At 41.3% G+C, this 25544-nt stretch overlaps 2 protein-coding genes across 2 annotated transcripts; one reads left to right on the plus strand and one right to left on the minus strand.

Moving 5' to 3' along the window:
- Window positions 1–1275: 1275 nt before the first annotated feature.
- Window positions 1276–3764, minus strand: LOC135635225 (probable inorganic phosphate transporter 1-10). The gene is made up of 3 exons (XM_065146171.1): window positions 3442–3764; window positions 2492–3358; window positions 1276–2425 (listed from the first exon to the last, which is right to left on the minus strand). The coding sequence occupies exons 2-3, from the start codon at window positions 3193–3195 to the stop codon at window positions 1468–1470; spliced, it is 1662 nt and encodes a 553-aa protein (XP_065002243.1). The 5' UTR covers window positions 3196–3358; window positions 3442–3764; the 3' UTR covers window positions 1276–1467.
- A 16071-nt stretch (window positions 3765–19835) lies between these two features.
- Window positions 19836–24530, plus strand: LOC135635945 (3-hydroxy-3-methylglutaryl-coenzyme A reductase 3-like). The gene is made up of 4 exons (XM_065147424.1): window positions 19836–20887; window positions 21543–21724; window positions 22902–23248; window positions 24057–24530. The coding sequence occupies exons 1-4, from the start codon at window positions 19932–19934 to the stop codon at window positions 24300–24302; spliced, it is 1731 nt and encodes a 576-aa protein (XP_065003496.1). The 5' UTR covers window positions 19836–19931; the 3' UTR covers window positions 24303–24530.
- The last annotated feature ends 1014 nt before the right edge of the window (window positions 24531–25544 follow it).

A 25544-nucleotide genomic window follows, 5' to 3' on the forward strand; every position in this document is an offset into this window, starting at 1 on the left:
GACTGTCCCTGTTGGTCGGCGGCCCATCGTTTGCCATGCCGAGCAGAAGCTTCAGCTTGCGGTGGCGTTGCGATGCCCTCCGAGAGCTTGGAACGACCGGAACTCCTCGCCGCAGCGGTTGCATCGACAGACTTGGGCCTTCTTGCTCTCAAGAGCGTCGTCGGCTGTGGCAGTAGGGCCTTTGCGCTTGGCATCGGCCCTGGCGATCTCAGCTTGTCGAATTTGGCGTAGGCGCGGGCTTTGGTTCTCGCCAACATCGAGAGAGAGAGAGAGAGGGGGTGTTAACTTGTTTTGGTGCACTGGCAATGGGGCTGTGGCGAGTTCTTATAGAATGGAAAGCAGGAAAGGAAGAAGATGACGAGGGGTGAAGTGTTGGGTGTTCAGGTCTGACAAAAGAGGCAGCAGAGTTGGAATATATATATATATATATATATATATATATATATATATATATATATAATACGTGCAAAAAAGTGGGGAGAGAAACTTGAAACAAGTGTGAGAGTTGCACTACCCAAAATTCAGATGCATTTATTCTGGAATTGCAGGTATGATTTTATGAGTGCGTATGTTGGAATTGATTTGATTTTACATAATTAATCTTTGGTTTTATGTTGTGGTTCTTCGTATACCAACTGTTGATATAAACAACTTTAAGCCGTGGCCTTGGGGTCAACGTGGCTCGATTCGGGTCCGGACGACAGGGACCTCCCCGGGGTGTTCCTCGAGCCCGCTGAGGCGGTCGGGTGTGGTGTCCGATCGGAATGACGTAGTCGTCTCCTCCGGGCAGGAACTCCTCGCCTGCGCGTCCGGAGGGGTCATTCGGCTTCGCACCTACACAAAGGTAGGGCCGAGCGCCTCGGCCCGACCCCTCCGACGATCAAGTTAGCATATGTGGAGGGGGTTTCAGATGAAGAAGTGTTTTTGTGTGTCTGTTTCTCCTCCCCTCTCTCTGATGAACGAGAGAGTATTTATAGGGAAGCTTACTGCTTCCTGACCTACCCGCTTGCAGGGGCAGGCTGGTAGCGTCTGACTTTGTGTTGGCGTGGTGTGAAAAATTAAGCTTTGGTAGGATGTTAATGCGCCTCGGTCGACGTTCCGATCTGCATTGACCAGGTGCTGTTGCGTGAGGCGTCATCTAACGTCAGTCGAGTCTTATCATAATTACTATCCTCGTCACCAACCAATGCATGGAGCCTTCATTTTTATGTTCTAATCATCACAGCCTTCGTATTTTACGAACTTAAGTACATGCCCCGATGCAAACCATTACATGCTCAAATGATGCCAAGCATGATGGCAATACATTAAGTTTATGTTTATTGTTGTTTAGTAAACAGGTTCTCTAGTGTTGTCTTCAATATAAAAAGGAACATAAAACTGTATCCTATGCCACAGATCCTATAAATGACCCAATTCTTTGATCTCGATGTGTGGAAATGACATTCTTAATCTGATACACAGTAACTATCCAGGAGACTGCAATGGAGATTGCCCGACTAGAGGTTGAACACTGAGAGGGCTTGGTGTACTGTACTTGTTCTCCTCTCCATCGACGTCCTCATGGCTGTCTCCATCTTGGCTTCCCCCTCCCTCGTTCTCCTCCAAAGACCTCATCTTCGTTTCCGGCGTGAAGAGATAGGTGTGTACTGCTCCTATCATGCAAACACCAGCCAAGATTATCAAGGCATTCATCATTCCAATTCCCGGCTTCCACCCGCTGGCCACGTCCTCTTTGTTCCTCGCCTGAGAGGCCCAGAGGAATCCGATTGCTCCGATGATGGCGCCCACCTTGCCGGCGGCCCCGGAGATGCCGTGGCACGTGGAGCGGAACCGCGCCGGGAACAGCTCGGCGGGCACGATGAAGGTCGTGGTGTTGGGTCCGAAGTTTGAGAAGAAGAAGGTCAGGGCGTAGAGGACGATGTAGCCGGCGTTGGTGTGGTGGTTCCAGTAATTGTCGTAGGGGCCTGCCAAGGCGAAGAGGAAGAGGCCCATGAAGAAGAACCCCATCATCTGAATCCTGCGCCTGCCGACGCGTTCGATGAAGTAGACGGTGGCGAAGTAGCCGGGGATGGTGGAGGCCGCGGCGATGATGGCCTGGAACTTGGCCACGTTGTAGGCGTCCTGGAAGGCGTTCACGTGTTCGGGGCGGGGGAAGAAGGGCTGGTAGATCTGGGACTGGAAGAGGGTGCTGCTGTAGTAGGGGATGTCGACGAGGAACCACGCCATGGCGCAGGCGAAGAGGTTCCAGCCGTGCCGGCGCAGGAACTGCCGCGAGAGGAGGCCGTAGGAGGGAGGACGAGGCTGGGGTGACCTGCGCAGGGCTTCGGCGTCTTCCGCGAAGTTGTGCACGTCCAAGCCCCCCAACACCTTCCCCATGTCGGCGGTCGCCTTCATCACGTCCTGTTCTACCAGTGCTGTGAATCTGCAGCGGAAGAGTCGATGTGATCGTATGATTTCCATGGTGACCACGGAGGGAGGGTGTTCATACCTGGCCGTCTCTGGCATCGCTATCCTCCAGTAGAACGTCAACCCTGCCGGAATGGCGCCCACCATCAGTATGATCCGCCACGCCAAGTCGGCCGACTCCGGCGTCTGCAGCGGCCCGGCGTCGCCCCTCTCCGTCGCCCTGTTGAACGCCGCCGTTATCGCCATGGTCACCGCAGAGCTCGCGAGGATCCCGAACCCCTGCATCGAGAACACGGCGGCGATGAACGACCCCCTCGTCCGCTTGTTGGCGAACTCCGACATGATGGTGGCCGACAGTGGGTAGTCGCCCCCGATGCCGATGCCCAGCAGGAAGCGGAAGAGGCAGAGGCTGGTCAGCACGCAGCCGCGGGTGCGGCAGATGGAGAATCCGCTGGCGAAGGAGCTGGCCACCATCAGGAGCAGCGAAAGGCCGTACATGCGCCGCCGGCCGATGCGGTCGCCGAGGAAGCCGAAGACGAGCTGACCGATCACGGTGCCCGCCAGCGCCACCGCCACCATCGCAGAGGCCACCGCCGGCGGCGTCACGCCGGGCTTGTCTGCCCGCGCGTCGCCGTAGTAGATCCGACCGATCAGCTTCATCACGGGGGCGATGCAGAAGAGGTCGTAGGAATCGGTGAACAGCCCCATGCCGGCGATAATGATGGCCTTGAAGTGGTAGTACTGCGTCCTCGCGTGATCCAGCGCGGTGAGCACCTTCAAGGCCATCTTGCTCGATCCCAAGAACACGACACCAGCTTCGGGATCGGTCAGAGTGGCACGACAGCAGCAGAAGAGAAGCAGTTATGACAGCCCACCGTTGACATGATCGTACACGAAGCGAGGAACTCGAAACCAAGATTCCGAGGTAGATGCCGAAGATCTCCAATATCTAAATAAATACGTACTGACATGATCCGGGGGAAGGGCACGAACAACAGACATGGACTCGCCCACTAATCATCGAGCACGTACCCGAGTAGCGCACGTGTGGGGTGTTCGAATGCGTCCCACCAAGACGTCGCTGCGCGGGGCATCTGACGTGATCGGATCCACGGTCCAACCAATGGGAGAAGGGCCGTCGTCTTCGCTGCCGAAGATTGATAACTTGGCTTTTTCTTCTCCGGTTCGTTCCTGGAACAAGCAGGCAGAGAAATTTAAGCTTAGTTACCTGCAGTTGAGTAGAACTTATCTTCAGCCGATGGCTGCCAAACTCATCGGTGGTTCTTCTTTCTTGGATGGATCAGCTACGAGTCAGTGCAATAGATGAAGAATGGTCAGCGCCAGCAAACGATTAGAGGAGCCAAATGTGTCTAGCTTACAAGACCTTTCTTATCAACTGTTATGGAAACCTAAATAGTCCATGTCTGATGTGAGATGTTCTTGCCTGTGCAATAAACACAATTGAGAAGAACATAGATGAATTGTCTGATTTATCTTACCTAAACATTGTGCTTCATAGCTTCTAATCAGTTTCGTATTATCTTAAATCCAAATAACAATTACTTCTATACCTATCTAGAATCCATCTCAACCCATATCCATGACAAATTTGGTTTGTATCTATACCCCTCTTAAAATATTCATAATATGAAGATTATTAATCTTTTGGCATCCATGATCACCCTACAAAGCATGATATGGAACTTTTCTCTGCTGCCACTCCTGGAGGCTTGGGAGATTGCCTGGGGACAACACTGCAAGATATCACCTTGTCTGGATGAGATCAGCACTCGATAGACTATGTACATATACATAAGCAGTCATGCAAGTGCAAGTTTCCAGCATTAAGAAGCAGCTTTAATTAACAATAAGATAGTGACACTCTGCTCAGAGGAGAAAGAAAAAAAAATCTACTTGTTGGGCACAATAAATGAACACAGCTGTCACTGAATTTGATATTCCATCTGTTGACTATTTGATCCAGTAAGATTACATAACACATCATTTCTTTAGACTCGTAGATGAATATTGGTAGATTGCTTGTTGTAGAAGTAAAAGACCATGATTTGTTTAAGCTGAATTCCACACACACACACACACACACACAAATATCACTTCAAAACTAATGATTTTAATATTTAACCCCTTCAATATAAGTTCTGTATATATCTCCATAACATTCAACATTTTACTCTCATATTATGGTAATTAAATTTTGCCAATTGACTATTAGCATTTCTAAACTTGGATATGATATATATACATATAAAGACCATTTGTTTATTACCCTTCAAAGACTCTGCAATCATTAAAGCACCAATTATTCAAAATCATCAATCATACTAGAGGAAAGACACAATAAAATTTACTAAAATAAAGAGAAATACCTCCTTGAACTTGCATAAAGGTTGGCCTGGTGGATATCAGAGTCAAATTCCCTTATTTCAGTTGATCCTACCAAATGAGAATTCGACAACATGAGCAACAGAACCTTAGATGGCAGCAGAAAGCTTGTCAGCCTCCCGCCGTCGCCATTCCCTCCTTTGAACCAACCATCTTACTCCTACATGGAGGTACATGGACTTCTTAGATGAGAATGTGTCAGTAATGCTGGTAATAAGGGGATACAGGAGGGATGTCTACACCTTTTTCTCACAGATGTGGTATTTTTTCTGGACATTGACTTCTGGCTTTCAACAGGTGTTGTTTAGTTTGCTGAAATAGATAGTTCAGCCAACAACTTATTCATTCTTGCCACCCACTGCAGAGTACATGTTATCTATGAATTGCAGCCTGCTTGATATGAGAGGATCTTACAGAGCAATGGCCACAAATTTTCCAACTCCAAAGTATGATTTTATTTTTCCTTTTCTTCAACATGGATGATTGATCATCTTTGCTGCATTGTGGCGATACATCCATTTAAAATCTTTGGATAAGAATGAAATTGAAAAGTTGTTGAGACAACTCATACCAGGGGAATAGTAATTGAGATGCTAGTGTGCCTCTGCAGACAACTCATACCAGGTGTATAGTAATTGAGCTCCTTTTGTTTTGAATATGCTAAACTCAACATGCCCACTCGCAAGGGTTTGGGGTTTGGCAAAGAATGTACGATCATGTGATAATTCTCTCGTGCAGATGATCAGAAACCTCTGATCTTGAAATGCTTGCTTTTACTTAAGATATGATATTTGCAGATTAGAAATGAGTCTGAACATAGATAGGTCTCCATGCCTCTGCATACTGTTTGATATCATTAGATCCACCTGATGGACTCTGTCAGAAACTGATGTGGTGAATCTGCATATCCACTGTTGTATTGACGATGAACTTTCCATAGGAATGCCAGAATATATCCATCTCATTTGAATCCCATCTTGCAACTAAGTGTTGGGAAGAAACATGTTAAAGCGGAATAATTCTTTCCCCCTCTTTGTGTATCAAAATGGGTTCCTCATCAAAATACTAACTTGATATCCAAATGAAAATATCAACCAGCACAGCATAAACAATAGAGCAAAAATCAATCACACGGTGAGACCAAATCTTTTAACGTGAAAAACCCAATGTGGGAAAAACCACGGGACCGTAGTTCACCTCTGACTTCCACTATCAATAATAATGATAACAGGTTTACAATAAGTCTTCTCTAGAATAACTAGAGGATCAGAATAACATCAAGATCATAGATCTTGGCTCAAGAATAGCATACCTTCATCGTGTAGGATGAATCTCCTCAAAAGAGAATTATAGGTCTCACAAAATGAATATCGCGGGAAAGTACCTTAGAGAGGGTAAACTGCAGATCAACACCGTTAGGATTGTAGAGTTTGCTGCAAGGATTCTCCACATAAAATTTGGGTCGAAACTGATAATGTTTGGCCACCGATCGTCAAGCAGAAATCTCAGAAACCTAATCTTTCTCTCTCTATTTTTCTCTCATCATCTTTTCTTTTCTCTGCACGTCGCCGCACGCTACAATCTGCACACTCACTGCGCACGCTGCCCTCTCACTCAATTTTGCCATTTCTCTCTTGATTTCTTTGATTTGGGCTGATGGCCCAAATTTGTCCAAGCCCACATATGAGCTGGACCCAACAATTCTCCCCCTCCAGCTCATATGGTGGGTTGTACCAAGCCCGCTCTTCGCTTACATGCTTCAAGCTTCTCCTTAGGCAAAGACTTTGTCAACATATTTGAACCATTCTCATTGGTATGCACCTTTTCCAACTGTAATTCTTTCATCTCAAGCACATCACGAATCCAGTGATATCTCACATCAATATGCTTGGATCTAGAATGGTATGTTGAATTCTTGGAGAGGTGAATGACGCTCTGACTGTCACAGTAAACAGTATATCCTTCCTGTTTCAAGCCCAATTCCTATAGAAACTTTTTCATCCATAAAGCTTCCTTGCAGGCTTCAGTAACTGCTATGTATTCTGCTTCTGTGGTTGATAGAGCAACACACTTTTGTAACTTAGACTGCCAAGAGACTGCTCCTCCTGCAAATGTCATCAAGAATCCTGAAGTGGACGTCCTGGAATCAGTATCACCTGTCATGTCTGCATCTGTGTAGCCTTCTAACACAGGTTCATCACTGCCAAAACATAAACACAACCTGGAAGTACCTCTTAGATATCTTAATATCCATTTCACTACTGCCCAATGTTCCTTTCCAGGATTAGAGAGAAATCGGCTGACAACTCCAACTGCATGAGCTATATCTGGCCTAGTACAAACCATAGCATACATCAAACTGCCTACTGCAGATGAGTAAGGCACTCTGGACATTTCTTCTTTTTCTTTCTCACTTGTAGGACATTGTTTCGAACTAAGCTTGAAATGACCTGCAAGTGGGGAACAAACTGCTTTGGCTTTACTCATGTTGAATCTTTTAAGAACATTTTCAATGTAAGTCTCCTGAGATAGCCAAATCTTCCTTTTCTTCCTATCACGAAGAATCTTCATGCCAAGTATTTGTTTCACTGATCCTAAGTCTTTTATGGCAAAAGACTTACTTAGCTCTCTTTTAAGCTTTCCAATTTTTTCAACATCATGGCCAACAATCAGCATATCATCAACATATAGCAGTAAAATAATAAAATCATCATCTGAAAATTTCTTCATAAACACACAATGATCAGATGTGGTTCTATCATACCCTTGGATCATCATAAAGGAATCAAACTTCTTGTACCACTATCTAGGTGCCTGTTTGAGTCCATATAAGCTTTTCTTAAGCTTACATACCAGATTTTCTTTTCCCTTGACTTTAAAACCTTCTGATTGCTCCATGTAAATTTCTTCTTCTAAATCACCATGAAAAAATGCTGTTTTTACATCAAGTTGCTCAACTTCTAAATTCAAGCGGGCAGCCAAACCAAGAACAACTCGGATATAGGACATTTTTACAACCGGAGAAAATATTTCTTCAAAGTCAATACCTTTCTTCTGACTGAATCCTTTCACAACTAGTTGTGTCTTGTATCTCTGTTGTGAGCTATTGCTTTCAGTCTTCAATTTGTAAACCCACTTATTCTTGAGAACTTTCTTCTCTTTAGGCAACTTTACCAAGTCATAGGTATGGTTCTCAAGCAGGGATCTTATCTCTTCTTGCTTGGCTTTAACCCACTCATTCTTATTCTCATGTAGAATAGCTTCTTGGTAAGTTTCTGGCTCTCCCCCGTCAGTAAGCATAACATACTCATGTGAAGGATATCTGGTAGAGGGTTGTCGCTCTCTAGTGGATCTTCTCAATGGAATCTCAACTGGTGGTGGAGGTGCTTGTTCAGTTGGTTCAGCATCATCAACTGTAGGTGTATCATCACTTACATTCTCACCATGATCTTCTTGTTCATCTCCCCCATGATCATCATTAACTACAGGTGAAGGAACTGGACCCAAACTCCAAGGAATATAAATAGAGGTTTCTGGCTTCTCAATATTATCACCATCATCAAACAATTGGTCTTCAAGAAACACAACATCTCTGCTTCTAATAATCTTCTTGTTCACTGGATCCCATAATCTGTACCCAAATTCTTCATGACCATATCCCAAGAAGATACATGCTTTTGCCTTATTATCAAGCTTAGACCTCTCATCTTTGGGAATATGAACAAATGCTTTACACCCAAAGACTCTCAAATGATTATAAGATATATCTTTTCCTCTCCATACTCTCTCTGGAACATCACATTGCAGAGGAACTGATGGAGAAAGATTTATCAGGTCAACTATAGTTCTCATAGCCTCCCCCAAAATGACTTCGGTAACTTGGCGTGAGAAAGCATACACCTAATCCTTTCTTCAATGGTTCTGTTCATCCTTTCTGCTACACCATTCTGCTGAGGAGTTTTAGGAACTATTTTCTCAAGCCTGATACCATGAAACCTGCAATAATTCTCAAAAGGACCCCTGTACTCGCCACTATTATCTGATCGAATACACTTTAGTTTTCTGCCAGTTTCTCTTTCAACACTGACATGAAACTCCTTGAAAGCATCGAGTACCTGGTCTTTAGATTTCAAAGCAAAAGCCCAAACTTTTCTAGAATGGTCATCTTTGAGTATTAATTTGCTCCCAATACTAGTCTCCAAGCAAATATCTCCAATACCCATAATCTTAGATGTACCACTGTTTCCCATTCTGACATTACCAAAATCACCAGCAGTGTAAGATCTAAAGAAATCACCATGAGAAGTGACATGAAATGAAGCACCAGAGTCAATTACCCAATTATTGTCCTGAGCTACAAGGCTAACACAACCTTCATCACAGACAATAGTGATATTACCTTCAGCAGCAACTGTATTTGTCTCTTTCTCATTTTTCTTCATTTCATTATGTTCTCGCTTCCAAAACATACACTCTTTCTTCATGTGACCTGGCCTGTTACAGTGAAAACATTTGATATCTCTTCTAGACTTAGATCTTCCTCTATATCCATGTGGATTTCTGCTATGACTTCTTCCACGTCTTTCTTGTTTTTCAGTAACAAATGCCCCAGAAGAAGATTCACCCTGTTCTTTCCTTCTAGCATCTTCATTTAGCAAACTGTCTTTAACCATATCTATAGTTAGAGTCCCCTCTAGCGTGGAGTTACAAATAGTCACCACATACGTTTCCCAACTTTCTGGTAAAGAGCTGAGAAGTAATAATCTCTGCATCTCATCATCTATATTCATTTTCATAGCAACCAACTTGTTTGCAAGACTCTGAAATAGGCTTATGTGCTCAATAATGTTACCACCATCTTTATACTTCAAATTTACAAGCCTTCTGAGGAGAGAAATTCTATTTCCCACCGTCTTTTTCCGCAAAGAGATTTTCTAACCTTTGCCAAACAACATCAGCTCTGGTTTCATCTGAAATATGCTCATGCAAGTTTATATCGATCCATCTTCTAATATAGACAATAGCTTTTCTATGTTGAACTTCCCATTCTTCATCGTCCATAGTAGAAGGTTTATCTTTAACCTTGATGGGCTTATACAAATCTTTGCAATAAAGTAAATCTTCCATCAGACGCTTCCAAGTGGAATAATTTGATGAGTTCAATTTAATCATACCATCTGATAGCTTCATTTCAATCACACAAGAAAACTAGCACCAAACAACCTGTTGCTCTAATACCACTTGTTGGGAAGAAACCTGTTAAAGCGGAATAATTCTTTCCCCTCTTTGTGTATCAAAATGGGTTCCTTATCAAAATACTAACTTGATATCCAAATGAAAATATCAACCAGCACAGCATAAACAATAGAGCAAAAATCAATCACACAGTGAGACCAAATCTTTTAACGTGGAAAACCCAATGTGGGAAAAACCACGGGACCGTAGTCCACCTCTGACTTCCACTATCAATAATAATGATAACAGGTTTACAATAGGTCTTCTCTAGAATAACTAGAGGATCAGAATAAAATCAAGATCATAGATCTTGGCTCAAGAACAACATATCTTCATCGTGTAGGATGGATCTCTTCAAAAGAGAATTATAGGTCTCACAAAGTGGATATCACGGGAAAGTACCTTAGAGAGGGTAAACTGCAAATCAACACCGTTAGGATTGTAGAGTTTGCTGCAAGGATTCTCCACATAAAATTTGGATCGAAACTGATAACGTTTGGCCACCGATCGTCAAGTAGAAATCTCAGAAACCTAATCTTTCTCTCTCTATTTTTCTCTCCTCTTTTCTTTTCTCTGCACGTGGCCGCACGCTACAATCTGCACACTCACTGCGCACGCTGCCCTCTCACTCAATTTTGCCCTTTCTCTCTTCTTTGATTTGGGCTGATGGCCCAAATTTGTCCAAGCCCACATATGGGCTGGACCCAACACCCAAGTTGTCGGACTCCAATGCTGACATCCATAATCTATCCTACAGATTGTTGGACATGATTTGGGATTACCATCTGTTCTTGTTCCACAAGCACCTGCAGATTCCAGCAGGGCAACAGAATTTATAGACCACACTGCGACAAAGAGTGATCCAAGCTCTTGTGCTTTCAGCTCACTCCATGGGAGAAACAGAATTTATAGACCACAACCAGAACAAGCTGCAAAATAGGATCCATCTCTTAATCCGATATCCTATTATCATGAACAACAAAAAGAACAGCAATATGGCATCTGTAATACCAGATCTTCTTACATTAAAACAAAGCATAGAAAGAAACAACATGAGTATGCTTGATTTATATAGAATATCCTATTCGGAGTGAAAATGCAGTCTTGCTAATACAAGAACAAGTCCTGATGTTGATACAAACAAACATAAACAGGGAACCCTCAAGATCCCTTGTGTAAAGCACAGAATACATTAAGTACACTTTCAGGAACTTAAGATATGAGTTTTAGATGCATGAACACCAAAAACTGGCATGAAAGCAAGACCAAGGGGATTATGAAGTAGGAATCACTTTTGCTTCAATGACTTGATCAAGAACTTGAAGTAGGAACCCCAAAAATGACCCTGCTTCCTCGTACTTGCCATATTACAAATAATCAATTCTGCAATATCTGGAGGGAATCTCCAAACAAAATAGTGAACCATCCTTTAAAAGCTTCTAAATATTTTTGACTTGTACGAAAGATAATTATCATTCCACAAAGATCATGGTTTGAATGTATTTTAGGACTGGAAACAAAAAGAGACAAAAAAGTTTCAACTCTTATATAGACGTGAGCAAGAAGATCAAACTGAGAATTCAAAGATCAAAGAACAGTTCAGAACGGGACAAAATGGTTGAAGGATTTTAAAATAACAAATAACTAAAACATCATAAAACTTTAAAAGCTTGGTTTACTTCAAAGAACTAATGATTGTATGTAAGATACATCAGCATGTAGAAGAGACATGCATAGCAGCTAAATCAAACACATCAATGCATGCCAACATGTTTCTTCCTCCTTATTAACTGCTTGGCATAGGAACAGTAAATAACAACCAAATCCTTGAGTGCACATGCATATAGAATTAAAATCCAAAACTACTCAATTAGGATAAGCTACATGGATATACCCTTTTCGTCAACTACTCAATGCTCACTAAGAATAAAACATCATAAGTAAGAAATTCATTAAGAGCATCGCATATATAATTGGATATTAAGTAGAACTAACCACTAGAATGTGTAGATGATAACTTTCAGGGCAAGAATGTGTGCCAAAAATATGGAAACACTGTGGTTCTTAGTCCTGCTGCAAGTTGAGGGTATCAATTGAAAATACAAATTCCAATCAAAGTTAGTTCAGAAAGGCATCAAGAATCATGGAGTAAGACCTATAATGGACTTAGCTTGTATTACCTAAGTTGTGTGACTCCCTTGCATGTCCGTCTACAAGGGGTCAACCTCTTTGAAACCTCTTATGGTTCATAAGGACTTTGTCCTCTGACTTGTCGAGCTCCCTCAAACGAATATGAGCTCTGGAGAAGTCTAACTCTCCAGCCACTCCGATCATATTTTTGTATGATCGAGTCTCCTCCATGTGATTCATTGGTACTTACATTCGAAATCCCTCTCAGTGGTACACAACCCTCATATACTTATGACTAAGGCTTTCATCCAATATAAAACTTGGTGCATGCATGGAAGATTCACCTCTATGGTACCATGGCATTCACTCCTTGAAACCATAGCCCTTCTTGTCATTATGATTTTCACTGAAGTGGAACTACCAGTAGTTCCTGATCATACCTCTGTATAATCAAGTCCCTTACAGGACTTTCCTCGTGTGTTTCACATCACCTCGAACTATTCTACCATAATCCACTGTACTATATCACCTCTTGGTGACATCTCTATTATATTATGATATTTGTGGGATGAACTCAGACTACGATCTCTCTATGTGTGACCCTCGCCAGCATATTATAGTACCTCCGTCATCTTTGATTGTGTTTGCTCCTTTAGCAATTAACATTCGTCCATCCACTCTCGGGTCACACACAGACGAAACGTAGCTCTAGGACAACCCGTATCATCATACACACTTCAAAAAACCTAAAAAATATAAAACTTTCTTTCTTTCTAAACGAGTATGCCAAAATCTTAAGTTAGAATGTAAATCAGAAGAGAACTCCCACTGATGGATTTCTTCTAAAAGGTTAGGGCTTTATGATCATATCATTTAAGATACAAAACTACAAATAGACAACAAGATCAGAAATTTTTTTCTGTTCCACAATTCTTAGTTCCAGTGCTTCTTGCGCTCATTCATCCAAGTGATTAGTTCCCCAGATACAGAAATCAACTTAGGTATATGATAACAGTTGTAGATACCCAATCCAAGGTTCAGTACTCTGTTTCTTTAACAAAAAACAACTACTGTTCAAAAAAAACACAAAGGAGATAAACTAACCTATATGGCAGATATGGTAACCCTTCACGGTAGCTGAATGGAACTGACTGTTGAGGAGCAGCGCTTCCAACATATGAACCGCGTGGAAGTGAGACAGCTCCAATGTAGAGGTCTCACCTTGGGCGCACTAAAATAGAGATCCAACAAACAAAACAATGTTTATGTTAAAAAGTGTCTAACATGTTATGCATATATGACTAAGGAAGAAGAGTGAAAACATAAAGAATGATGTAATTCATTTTTGAAACATAATTCAGCATTTCCCATAGCATAGTTTTGAACCATCATTCAGCATTTCCCAGATCATAAGCTAGTCAACCTACTATCATATTTACCTGTGCGAAAGCAACATGTATATTAATGAACTCAAGAATTGCACCCTCAAGAGTATTGAATACAGTAATATCTTCCATGAGCCGCTTGATTGGACTGGTCAAGGACCTCTTCCAAATGGAATAGATGAGCCTGGTGATGATGATTGAAAAAGAAAAAAATTTATGAGTCCAGTTTGCTTGATATACTTACCATAATGCACTATGAGACTATGAGACTATCACTAAAGGAGTGACCTAGGGCAAAGGAACTTTAGGACCACGGAAAGGTCACAGAAGATAGAGGTGAAATTAGCAGACAGCACACTCCAATGTAACTTGAAAAAAGATTGTGGCACACAAAAATAAATTAAATGCCACCTTAATATAAAAGATGTGCCCTCTAGAGCCAATGACTTTATGATTGACTTAATTAGCACAATTAAGTGACTTGGTGTACTCAACATATATTATATGAGCAGGAGGTACCACTTTTGTAAGACAAAATATGTTGACACCTCCACATTAATGAAATTATCCAATAATAAACAGCCAAATGCGAAAAGAAAACAATGCATTGGGTCATGGCTACTATATCATCATAACCAGGGCCAGAGTCTTGTTACTGCCGTTAAGGGCAGCAACAAGTAGTGATGAGAAACAATAAATTGGATAACTTATATGGAGCAATTCAACAGATTTTGAGATGCAACTTATCAATCTCAAGGAAAGATTGAAATGCAGCTTTCAGAAATACTACCATAATCAGAGATTCGGAGTTATACCACCAAATGTTGGAAAAGTGCCAAGCCGCCCAAGTGAAGCCAAGTTACAATTTGCCCGTCTGCCATCGATTACTGGGCTTGGGTCTGCACATGCTCTTCTTGCAGATTCCGGATCTCGAAAAGTTACCTAATTCCTCCATGCAAATAAATAAACATCGTCACATCCAATGTAGAAGTCGGCCATAACAGAGAAAAGCACTGACAAGTCAAATCTCTCCTCAAAATCTCCATCCTACCAAAGAACCCGCAAGAAGCGCTAAGGTGAGCAATACTCACGAAACGATAACCCTTCCACCTCCCGGCCTTCTTGTCGGCGATCACGACGGCCTCAAGGATCTCGCCGAACTGCTCGAAGTAGCGGCGCAGCGTCTCGCTCTTCGTCTCCCACGCGAGGCCCCCCACGAAGACCTTCCTATAATACGTCTGTGTCCCCAAAAGGGGAACTCAGGTGGTGGGGCCCGGAGCTGGAGCTCGACGCCAATCCGGACGCCGAGCCCGGCAGCGGGTGGTGGAAAGACATCGAACGGTCCCACAAGAACCAAAATTCCAGGCCGGAAAAAAAGCGGTTTGGAAGGGGAGGACCGGACCACCCGCCGAATCCCTAGATTAGGGGTTTAAAACAGAGAAGAGAAGAAGAGAACTTTCTTGGAGATGGGAAGGAATCCAACAGAGGGATCGAAGAAATAGAAAGAGGAGGGATGGGATCGAGCTCGAAAATGCAACGAATCGATCGCTTTCACGGAAGAATATCTATTTGCGTTATCGCAAACTCTTACTATAACGAAGAAGAATGGACGGGTGAATTCGTATCGCTCTTGCGTCGCTAGTTCCACAATCGATAGATCCGTAGTACCTCTTCGAGTTCAATGTTTGATTTTGGATAGTTGAGTTCCTTTCAATCATCTATCTACTTCAGTACTTTCATGTTATTCTAACAGTTTTCATGTTATAACTCACTCGGCCATCGCTATTTATATTATAGGATTCACGTTGATTTGCTTTGCAGTGGTAATAGCATCGGTTTACTGTCTCCTCTAACTTAACTTGTGCGGACTTTTTAAAATAAATATAAGATTCTTCGTTGGTATTTACATTCGAAATTTTTCCTTAGTGGTATACATCTCTCATATGCTGATGATTAAAACTTTCATCTGATATAAAATTTGATGCACCCACGGAAGCCCACCTCTATAATATCATGATATTTACTCATTGAATCTATAACTCTTCTTATCATAGTGTTGTTTATCTAAGTAGAGCCCTCAGTAACTTCCAATCATACATTTGTATGATCAAGTCCCTTATGAGATTTCTCCCGTGTGTATCGTGTTATCTCGAACTATTCCACCACGATTCGCTGCATTATATTGTCTCCTAGTGACATCTTTATTGTATTTTGATATTTGTAGAATGAATTCGGATTATGATCTTTTAATGTGTGGCCTTTACTAGCACATTGCAAGACATCTGCCACCTACTCTTGTGTTCACTTTTTTGACAATTGACTTTTGTCCACTCGCTGTCGAGTCACACCCGAACAAAGCACAACTCTATAATAGTTTATCGTCTAATAGCTCTCAAAATCTATTGACTTCGTTGAAATTGGTATGCAATTGTTTGAATCTTAAACCTTTGCCCCTTGGCACAATCTCCATTGCGCATTACTTCCTTCGTGGCAACTCGAATGACAGCACTACAATATAATTTTCAAGAGTATTAGCTTTCACATCATCTTGGCCCATGTTAAGGCATTATAACCGTAACTTTGCCTTCGCAAGTTGAGTCATCTTAGTTCTTCTATCAAATGCCTTTGCTCCATGTTCCTTCTTTTATGTTGACTCCCTTCATACAGTTTGTGTACTTCATCAAATTTCATCGAAGTTACTCCACTCCTCGGTTTGCATTCAGTTAGTTGATGGTGTCTTTCGCACTCACCATTCTATGTGTCAGTCCTCCGTTAAGCCTGATCTCAATATCGACTATAAGTATGGCTTCATTTAGTATTACATTGGGTCGCTTCCCTACTTGATCTAATGATGTATCTATTATCACATTATCTCATATGAGATTATGCGATGACCCCTCGTCACTCGTTCAATTCTGAGCCTTATAGAATTATTATCTTAAGGTATTCTTCCTCAACATATGTAGTCAATTACACATGATTCTTCCTCTAGAGAAATAGGACTTATCCCTCCTAGATATCTATCCCATTGGAACAACTTTTCTTTTCACATCCTTCCCTCTAGAAGTTTCAAAGACCATCATCCCCTTAGACTATTTTGTCTTGTTGAACAAACTGTGTATTATTCTATTCTCATGAACGCATTTGTTAGATTACAACTCTTCATCAATATAGCAATCTCGTTGCACCTCTCAAAGCTTAATGTTATACTAAAATTGCTATACACTTCAGCCTCATACGGATCTAACCTTTTCATACTAAAGAAAAAAGTTTTAATGCTTAAAGGCGTCGAGTTTTGATCGCTTTGGATAGTCTATTGTCCACATATAAGCCATTACATTAGTATCATATTCTTTAAATTAGCAATTTCCCTCACGTTTGTGAGTTTTATACAACTCTATTGATCGTTGAGTAACTCATCTCATATTGTACGGTCTCATCCTTTGCCAAACACCCCGCTTGTCTTGAGCACCATCAAATTTGGTTGTTAACTTCAAATCATAACTCAAACTCAACCATCTCAACATTTTATGCATTGTGTTCTTCCCAATTCATTTGTCCTCGTAGTGTCTCTCACACTAAGGGTTGACCATTCTTCTGAATATCAATTTCGGATGTTTGCTTCTCTGAGTAACTCCTTTCTCTATGTTTCTACGTTTGTTTCCTCCAAACGATCGTGTGTGCTGACTACCCTCAACATAGTCCACTAGGTCCTTAAGTTTACATGTTAAGTGTTTCTAAGTATGTCATGCTCATTTGGGATATTTACCAAAGAATATTTATTATATTTTTTATATAAGATTTAATACGATATATATATATATATATATATATAATGTGAATTATTTTTATACATATTTTTTTATAAAAGATAAGTAGCAATTCGAACTTCTGATAATTTATCAAATTCTTTATCAACTCAAACTTGACCTTATCATAATAGGTCTTGAGTAGCTAAGGCTAGTCAGCATCTTAAAAATATGTCAGATTAAGTTTTGAACCCTTAACATTTGGTCAATGAATTTGGTACATCACTATTAAACTAATATTTTAAGTACAAAAATATCTTAGATAAGATTTTAAATTCATAATGAATCTGATACCAATATTTAAAATATAAAATATATAAAAATATCACATTATGAATATTGTAAAAAAGTGAAACAAAAAAATTAAGAATACTTTTAAAAAATAAAATACCTTAGCGTAACGCATAAGACTCTCATAATATGTTGTACAATGATGTTATGTAATATGGAGGAGACCTTCAGATGATAGGAAAAAAAAAAGTGAGATTAGTGTCTCTAACATCATTTTTGTCTTCTATAAAAACAAGATCTATTCCATCATCAACAAATCATTAACGAAAAACAAATAAATAGAGAGAAAATTATGTATCGTGTTGCTTTCATGGCTCTCTTATTGTGTCAATTTTAGAACAGGGCCAACTTGTCCTTGTTTGAATTAACAAGTGTAAAGCTTTGTTTGATATATACTGCGCTTTTCTACATTCATCAATCTCAATAGTTTGCTGGTAGCTCAAGTTTTTTCTTGGATGTGGATTCCAAACTCAAAGTGGATAAGATCAACCACATACCTTTGGATGATAGCGAGAAAGTGACTCGAACTTCATGTCCAGCGTCGATTTCATTGAAAACAAAGGAAGTAGTAGCACATTTTGATAGGGTTTTCTTCATGTTTTTAAGGAGAGTTTAATGGATGCCGTCAAGGTTTGTGACATCATCATCTTATGAATATACACGCTCATGATCATCCACAGACAAAGCAAGCAAAATGTACTACCACTAGTGAGACTTGGAATCTAAATCCAAGTCTTGATTTTGACTATCTCTTAAGTCAAAGTCATCGTTTAGTTGAAATGGAGTAATCAATCTTTTCTGATTGTTTCTTTTTCTATATCTGAAGCCAATATAATTTCCATTGATGAAGTTGTTCAACACTGGTTTGTGATCGACGAGTTTCCAAAATAATTCTCTGAACTTTCACCGATGAGAATCAAACAAGTTTTCACTTGTAGAATCACAGCAAGCTAAAACTGCTGCAGCTCCTTGAAAGAAGAAGATACACTGCATCATCATCTCATATCTGCAACTCGTGACTTGAGATCTATAGAGGACGAGAAATATTTTTAGGGTTCTCAAAGAACTCTGTACTCGATTGAGGATCAACTCAAGCATATTTATTACTTGATCTCGAGTCATGAAGAATTTAATTCGTCATCCATTTTTTTCTCGCTTCAATAGGATTGAGGTTGAAGATACAAACCTCGTCGCTCTCTTAGGCCACACCTCTTGCATCTTCCTGGCGTGCAAGCGAACGCGTTTTCCGATTAGGGTTAGGAGAGACGTCTGGTTCTGCACGGTAGACATCGATGCATGCTTCGTTGCTATACCAGTCCGCTGTTCACGAATGGGTTTCTTTCTCATGCGCTTGATTGATCTCTTTGACGAAACATGCAGCATGTAATATGTATGATCGATTGTACATCAGCAGTGAACTTATGCATGCAAATACATACATAATAATGGAAGAAGATATGTAAGGCCTTTGCAGCCACATCTGTGTACGGAGGCCTTTGCAGCCACATCTGTGTTCGGAGGCCTTTGCAGCCAAGCTTGTGGAACAAGTCATCGAGCTCGTCAACATGCTTTACACGCTCTCTCGTTACTATATGGTTGGATGCGTCTTCACGTATGCCAAGTCAAGAGGAGTTCATTTCGAAGACGACAGAGCGACTTCCACTCCCCTCCATGGGGCGTCGCTTTACGCGACGTGATATGCATGGAAGAACAGACAATTAAAACATGAAATAGGAAAAGGAATTATAATCTATAAATTGAATTTGAGATTCGAAAAATTAAACAATCAATCTACTTATGTATCTTTGTGAATGGGATCGCAGCATTATGTATCTTTTCCTTTGATCCTTCTAACTTTGATATTGTATTTACAAATTCAATAAATAAAGTATAATATTGAATATATCTATCTATATATCAAAAGCACAATAGTAAGATGTCTAAAATGTAATAGTTAATTTATCCAGTAATTAATTAAGATTTGAAAAGGAGAGAAAAAGGAAATTTGTAGAAACTGAGGACAAATTTCAACTTTATAAATTTATCTTAAAGTAAGGAAAAAGGCATTTTTCATGAAATAATAAACTCTAAAAATAAGGAAGGGGGGGGGGGGGAGAATGTAAGTTTCCACATGCTGCGATCGCAGTGCTATCCCCTTCTTTGAACTCCCGCGTCCTTTTAAGAGCGAGCGCGGCGCGGCACGGCACGGCACGGCAGTGGACTCACCTTCCCTCTCGGCTCCTCACCGTTGCCTCCTCCGCCAGCGAGCATGGACGTCCGCCGAAGGTCCCTCCAGCGGCTCTCCTCGGCCGCCGCTGCTCCCTCTGTGGCGGGAGGAGCTCGTCGCCCCGCCGATGCTTTGGTTCAGGCGTCCGACGTCCTCCCGCTCCCGATCCGGTACACCAACCTCCTCTTCTCCGGCGTCTTTATCGCCTCCCTCGTCTTTCTCATGCGGCGGTGGCGCGAGAAGGTCCGCTCCTCCGTCCCGCTCCACCTCCTCGGCCTCTCTGAAATCCTCGCCGTCGTCGGCGTCATCGCTTCGCTCGTCTACCTCATCAGCTTCTTTGGCATCGCCTTCGTCCAATCCATCGTCTCTTGCCACGACGAGGAGGACGAATTCCTTCTTTCCGCCCCTGTCCCCGGCCCCGCGGCCGCTGCTTGCGCTATTTCGCTCGCTACCGACCCCATTTGTCCGCTCCTCTACACCGACAATGCCGCCCCCCGGAAGGACCCGGAGGTCACTGCCGAGGACGAAGAGATCATCTCCTCCGTGGTCGCAGGTAGGACCCCATCTTATGTTCTCGAAGCCAGGCTAGGGGATTGCAGGAGGGCGGCCGGGATCCGGCGGGAGGCCCTGAGGAGGATCACCGGAAGGGCGTTGGAGGGGTTGCCGCTCGATGGATTCGACTACGCGTCTATCATGGGGCAATGCTGCGAGCTCCCAGTGGGGTACGTTCAGCTTCCGGTGGGTGTCGCTGGACCTCTGGTGCTCGACGGAAGGGAGCACTACGTGCCGATGGCGACCACAGAGGGGTGCCTGGTGGCCAGCACCAGTAGGGGTTGCAAGGCTATCGCGCAATCCGGAGGGGCCACGAGCGTGGTGCTCAGGGACGGCATGACGCGGGCGCCAGTCGTGAGGCTGCCCTCCGCAAGGAGGGCTGCTGAGCTCAAGGCATTCTTAGAGGAGCCGAACAATTTCGAGACCATTGCCTTGGTGTTCAACAGGTGTTCGACTATTTGATGCCTTATGTTTCATCTACATCAGGGAAGATGGTGATTGGGGTTCGCACTGTTCTGCTTTAGGATATAGATATTTAGACATCTTCTGCTAAATTTCGTAACTCGATTCTTCCTTTAATTGTTGCTAGTTTTGGCCTTGATTACATTTCTCTTTCAGCTGCCTGGCTCCTACTTGGTGATCTAATGAGCTTGTTCTTAGGAAAAAGTTTGACCTTGTTATGGTATTCCTTAGCCTCTTGCATTTGTGATGTCAAAACTCTTGTCAGGTTTCTATTAGCTTCTATCTTCCTATGCCAAAGTTTTCAGCTTTGCTTTTGTTTTTCTTGATAGTCAACTTTCAATGGGGGAAAAATGTCACCATGTCAGTTGGTAGTTGAGAATGGATCAAGCTCTTCCTTTTTGTCTAATACAAACTTAAATTTGAATGTTTCATGATCTTAGATGATGTGGGGTAGTGAGTCCTTTAGGGAATTGGTAAACTTAATTTCCTGCACATGTTTCTGAATTGTTCTTCACCTTTCACTTGCATTTTCCTGTAGTTTGAGCATAGGAATGCATTGGCACCTTTGTGCTGTTGTTTTGACTCCCTTGTAGCTTTTGTAGTCCACTGAAGTCTCATCAAATTGCATGTTTGTCACAGGTCTAGCAGATTTGCCAGGTTACAGGCAATCCATTGTGCTCTAGCTGGGAGGAATCTCTACATGAGATTCAGTTGCAGCACTGGAGATGCAATGGGGATGAACATGGTTTCCAAAGGCGTGGAGAATGTATTGGGCTCCCTGCAGAATGACTTCCAGGACATGGATGTCATCAGTATCTCAGGTTAGACTATTTGCCCTGCCTTAGATTTGCTAGATTGTTATTAAGCTGTTTGTGTTCCAGTATGTTTCTTAATTAATTGATGATAGATGGAGATCCCTATGGTGAAGTCTCTTTCAAAATGTGTACCACAACTAGAACTTCACTAACCTTTCAATCTGCTGTGGAACTGTTCATTGGGATGCTTGAGTTATAATGATTTACTCTTCTTTTGGGTTTTCTTATGGATTTATACTGCATAGATTTATCAAAAATGCTACAAGTACACACAAAGTATATACCACTTGACATGATGCATTCCTGTCACTTGCTAACCCAAATAAATAGGCTGAATTTGATGTTTACATGTGTAATCATGTCACATGGATAAGGTTAAGTGTCATGTGGATCACACCACATCTAGCAGTTTACGTGTTTGCTTTGTGTTTACATGCTGCAAGATTGAGGCTCATTTTCTTTGACTATCCTGCGGTCAACCCATGACAAGTCAAAAGAGTAAGTGTTCAAGTTTGCTACTTTTCTTGATCAATTGACAATGAATTGAGGTCCTTGTGGTGGTGTCTCTTCCAAAATATGTACCACAAGGAGACTTCGTTAATCTTTCTATTTGCTGCGGAATTGTCATTGGGATGCTTGATTCATATTGATATAACTCCTTTTGGGTGTTTTCTTGTGGACTTTTACTGCATAGATCTATCAAAAATGCTACATGTACACACAAAGTATACACCGCTTGACATGGCAGCCCACGTGGAATGTGGATGATATGTAAGCGCAACGCGGATGACACCACATTGAGTAGTCAACGTGTGTTCTTCGTGAGGACATGTCGCAAGACTGTAGACTCAGGCCAATCGACGACGAGTCAAAAGACAATGTTAAGATAGTGATGTGTTGCCTAGGTGGCAAATGACATGGATGATACTGTAACCAGCACATTCATGCACCTATATGAATTCTCATGTGTTGATGAGATTTACAAGATCACTGAGCAACACATATAGATGACTCAGAATTTGCCTGATACACTTCAAGCTGTTGTGTTGCTTGATGCAAAATTTTCTTAAGTGCCAATCCACCTAGTGTTTTTATCTGTTCAATAGGAAAAGGCTAAAATGTCAAATGCCTATATCGAACTTCTCATTATTTGCTCTGTAATGCTTCTCTTGGCACTGACCAGGCAATTTCTGCTCCGACAAGAAGCCGGCTGCAGTGAATTGGATTGAAGGACGGGGCAAGTCGGTGGTTTGTGAGGCAATCATCAAGGAAGAGGTGGTAAAGAAGGTTCTTAAGACCAACACACCTGCACTGGTGGAGCTCAACATGATCAAGAACCTTGCTGGCTCAGCGGTTGCTGGATCTCTGGGGGGTTTCAATGCTCATGCCAGCAACATTGTGTCAGCCATCTACATTGCCACTGGCCAAGATCCAGCTCAGAATGTGGAGAGTTCTCACTGTATCACCATGATGGAAGCTGTGAATGGTGGAAAGGATCTTCATGTTTCTGTGACTATGCCATCCATTGAGGTAATATATCAATCTGATTTACTAATAAATGTAGTGTGTAGCCCGAACTTCATGATGCAGTCTTTACTCTTTCCTAGCTAAGTATCTGTATGGTATGATGTCATGTACAGATTTTTCTTTTTGAGTTTGTTTTTTATGAGCGATGACATCCTCACTTAACTTCAGGATGCATATTCATAGTCTTACACATTGATTTGACTACCAAACTTCCTCCTGTTACACATTGATTTCCATAGCTAAGTATCTGCATGGTATGATGTCATGCATAGAAATTTGGATACTTGCTGCATTGGTAATTAATTTTGTTAACTATCTGTTTGGCTTCCTATCCAATGAAAAACTCCAAATAGATGGCTTAAGGCAAATAAATTCACCTCAGGATGAGAAACACAACAAATAAAATGCAGCTGTATATATATATATATAGTTCTCCTAACACCACTGGTGCATATGGTAGACCATTTTATTTCTCTTACAGCTAGTTATATCCACAAACTTGTTGGGTTCTTTCTTTGATTTGTCCAATTCACTTATCAAGACTATTGCACTGCATAGATGGGTTCAATTCTATTAGCACCATCAATCAACCTGATAGACTATGCAAATTTCTTGAATCTGATATACTCAATAAGCTGTTGGCTACTGACCTATCCTCGTACTCTTTTGATGAATATTTTCCATATCTATGCTGTTCTACTGATCGACATGACTTGCATCCAGTGGCAAAGGATATTAATTGATTGGATTTAAGAGTTCAAAATTTGGTATCGTTTGCAAAAGGGGCTCATGCTGCCTGCATTGTCAACAGGTTGGCACAGTTGGGGGTGGGACTCAGCTGGCTTCCCAGGCTGCCTGCTTGGACTTACTCAGTGTGAAGGGTGCAAGCCTGGAATCTCCTGGGGCAAATGCCCGACGACTGGCAGCCATCGTAGCAGGCGCAGTTCTAGCCGGGGAGCTCTCTCTCCTCTCAGCTCTTGCAGCTGGTCAGCTTGTGCAGAGTCATATGAAGTACAACAGATCAGCAAAGATTTCTCCGAAGCTGCCACCTGAATGAAACCATGTCATCTTAAACAGCTTCCTCGAAGATGGACAAAATTTCTTAAGCTAGCAAGGTCGATTTGCAAGGAACATAAATAAAGGTGAAGAGATCCTGGGATCTACAACTAGTTTCTTGCTGTAGGTGGGTTCATATGGTTATCGAAACAGTTCTCTCTTCTGTTGTAACATCTATGTATATGAACTTTGCAGGCTCATGGTGCAATTAAATGAACTCTTTTGCTTCCTCCTGGTTATTGACTTACCTTTTCTTAGTTCATCTTCACTGTATTTTGTTTAAGAAATTGCTGTGTCATGTGATTTACTATGTCACCATTTAATATGGCAACATGCAAGAACTATGGAGTTGTCACATCAAATGCCACTCATTTTTGCCTCTAGATGTGCCTTTTCCTCAATATTACATGATACTTATCATAATAGGAAATAAGCTTAATACTTTACTGTACGCAGAACAAATCCTTTGACATACAAAATAAAATAAAATTGTAATATTGCTAAACCAAAGGATCTTGCCAAGCTTGTTTCAGAGGAGCCTAAAAGAATTAATGTGAATCTTGAGTTGATAACGATTCTATAATAGAATGAAATATAATTTCATAAACTCCTTGAGATTATATATGTTTATGTATGTAGGTCACTTCATGTTTCGACTCATGTTTTTTATCTTAATAGAGAGAGACAATTTATCACGATAACCCATCGAGATATGGTTATATATATTTAATTCATTTAAGGTCTTAGATCGTTAACACTTTTACATGTACATAAATGATTTTAATAAATAATTAAATAGAAAAATTAAAATTGTTAGATTTGATTAGCATAATAAATTTTAAGGTAGTTATTATGAATCTAACTAATTTTATATTGAGGAGGTATAGGTTGATACTCCTTTATCATTTAATATTTGAAAAATTATTATTCCTCAAATTACTAAATAATTTGATAAAAATAAACAATAAAATAACATTAGTGAACTCCCACATAATATTGATATTGCTATTGATGAATTTGTAGAATAATCAAAATCAATAATTTTGAGAATATCTCGAAAGGAAAGGAAAGATATCATTTTGTTAATTATATGGTATATCTACAATAATCATATTATGATATCAGAATCAAAAGGATCCCATGAAGCAATAAAAGAATAATTAAAATTAATAGACTAGAATAATGTTTGAGAACTCATCAAATTGTCCACAAATTATAAAGGAGTCTGTTATATAAATGACTC

The sequence above is a fragment of the Musa acuminata genome, chromosome BXJ3-4, assembly GCF_036884655.1.
Source record: "Musa acuminata AAA Group cultivar baxijiao chromosome BXJ3-4, Cavendish_Baxijiao_AAA, whole genome shotgun sequence".
In the NCBI taxonomy this organism is placed as follows: Eukaryota; Viridiplantae; Streptophyta; class Magnoliopsida; order Zingiberales; family Musaceae; genus Musa; species Musa acuminata.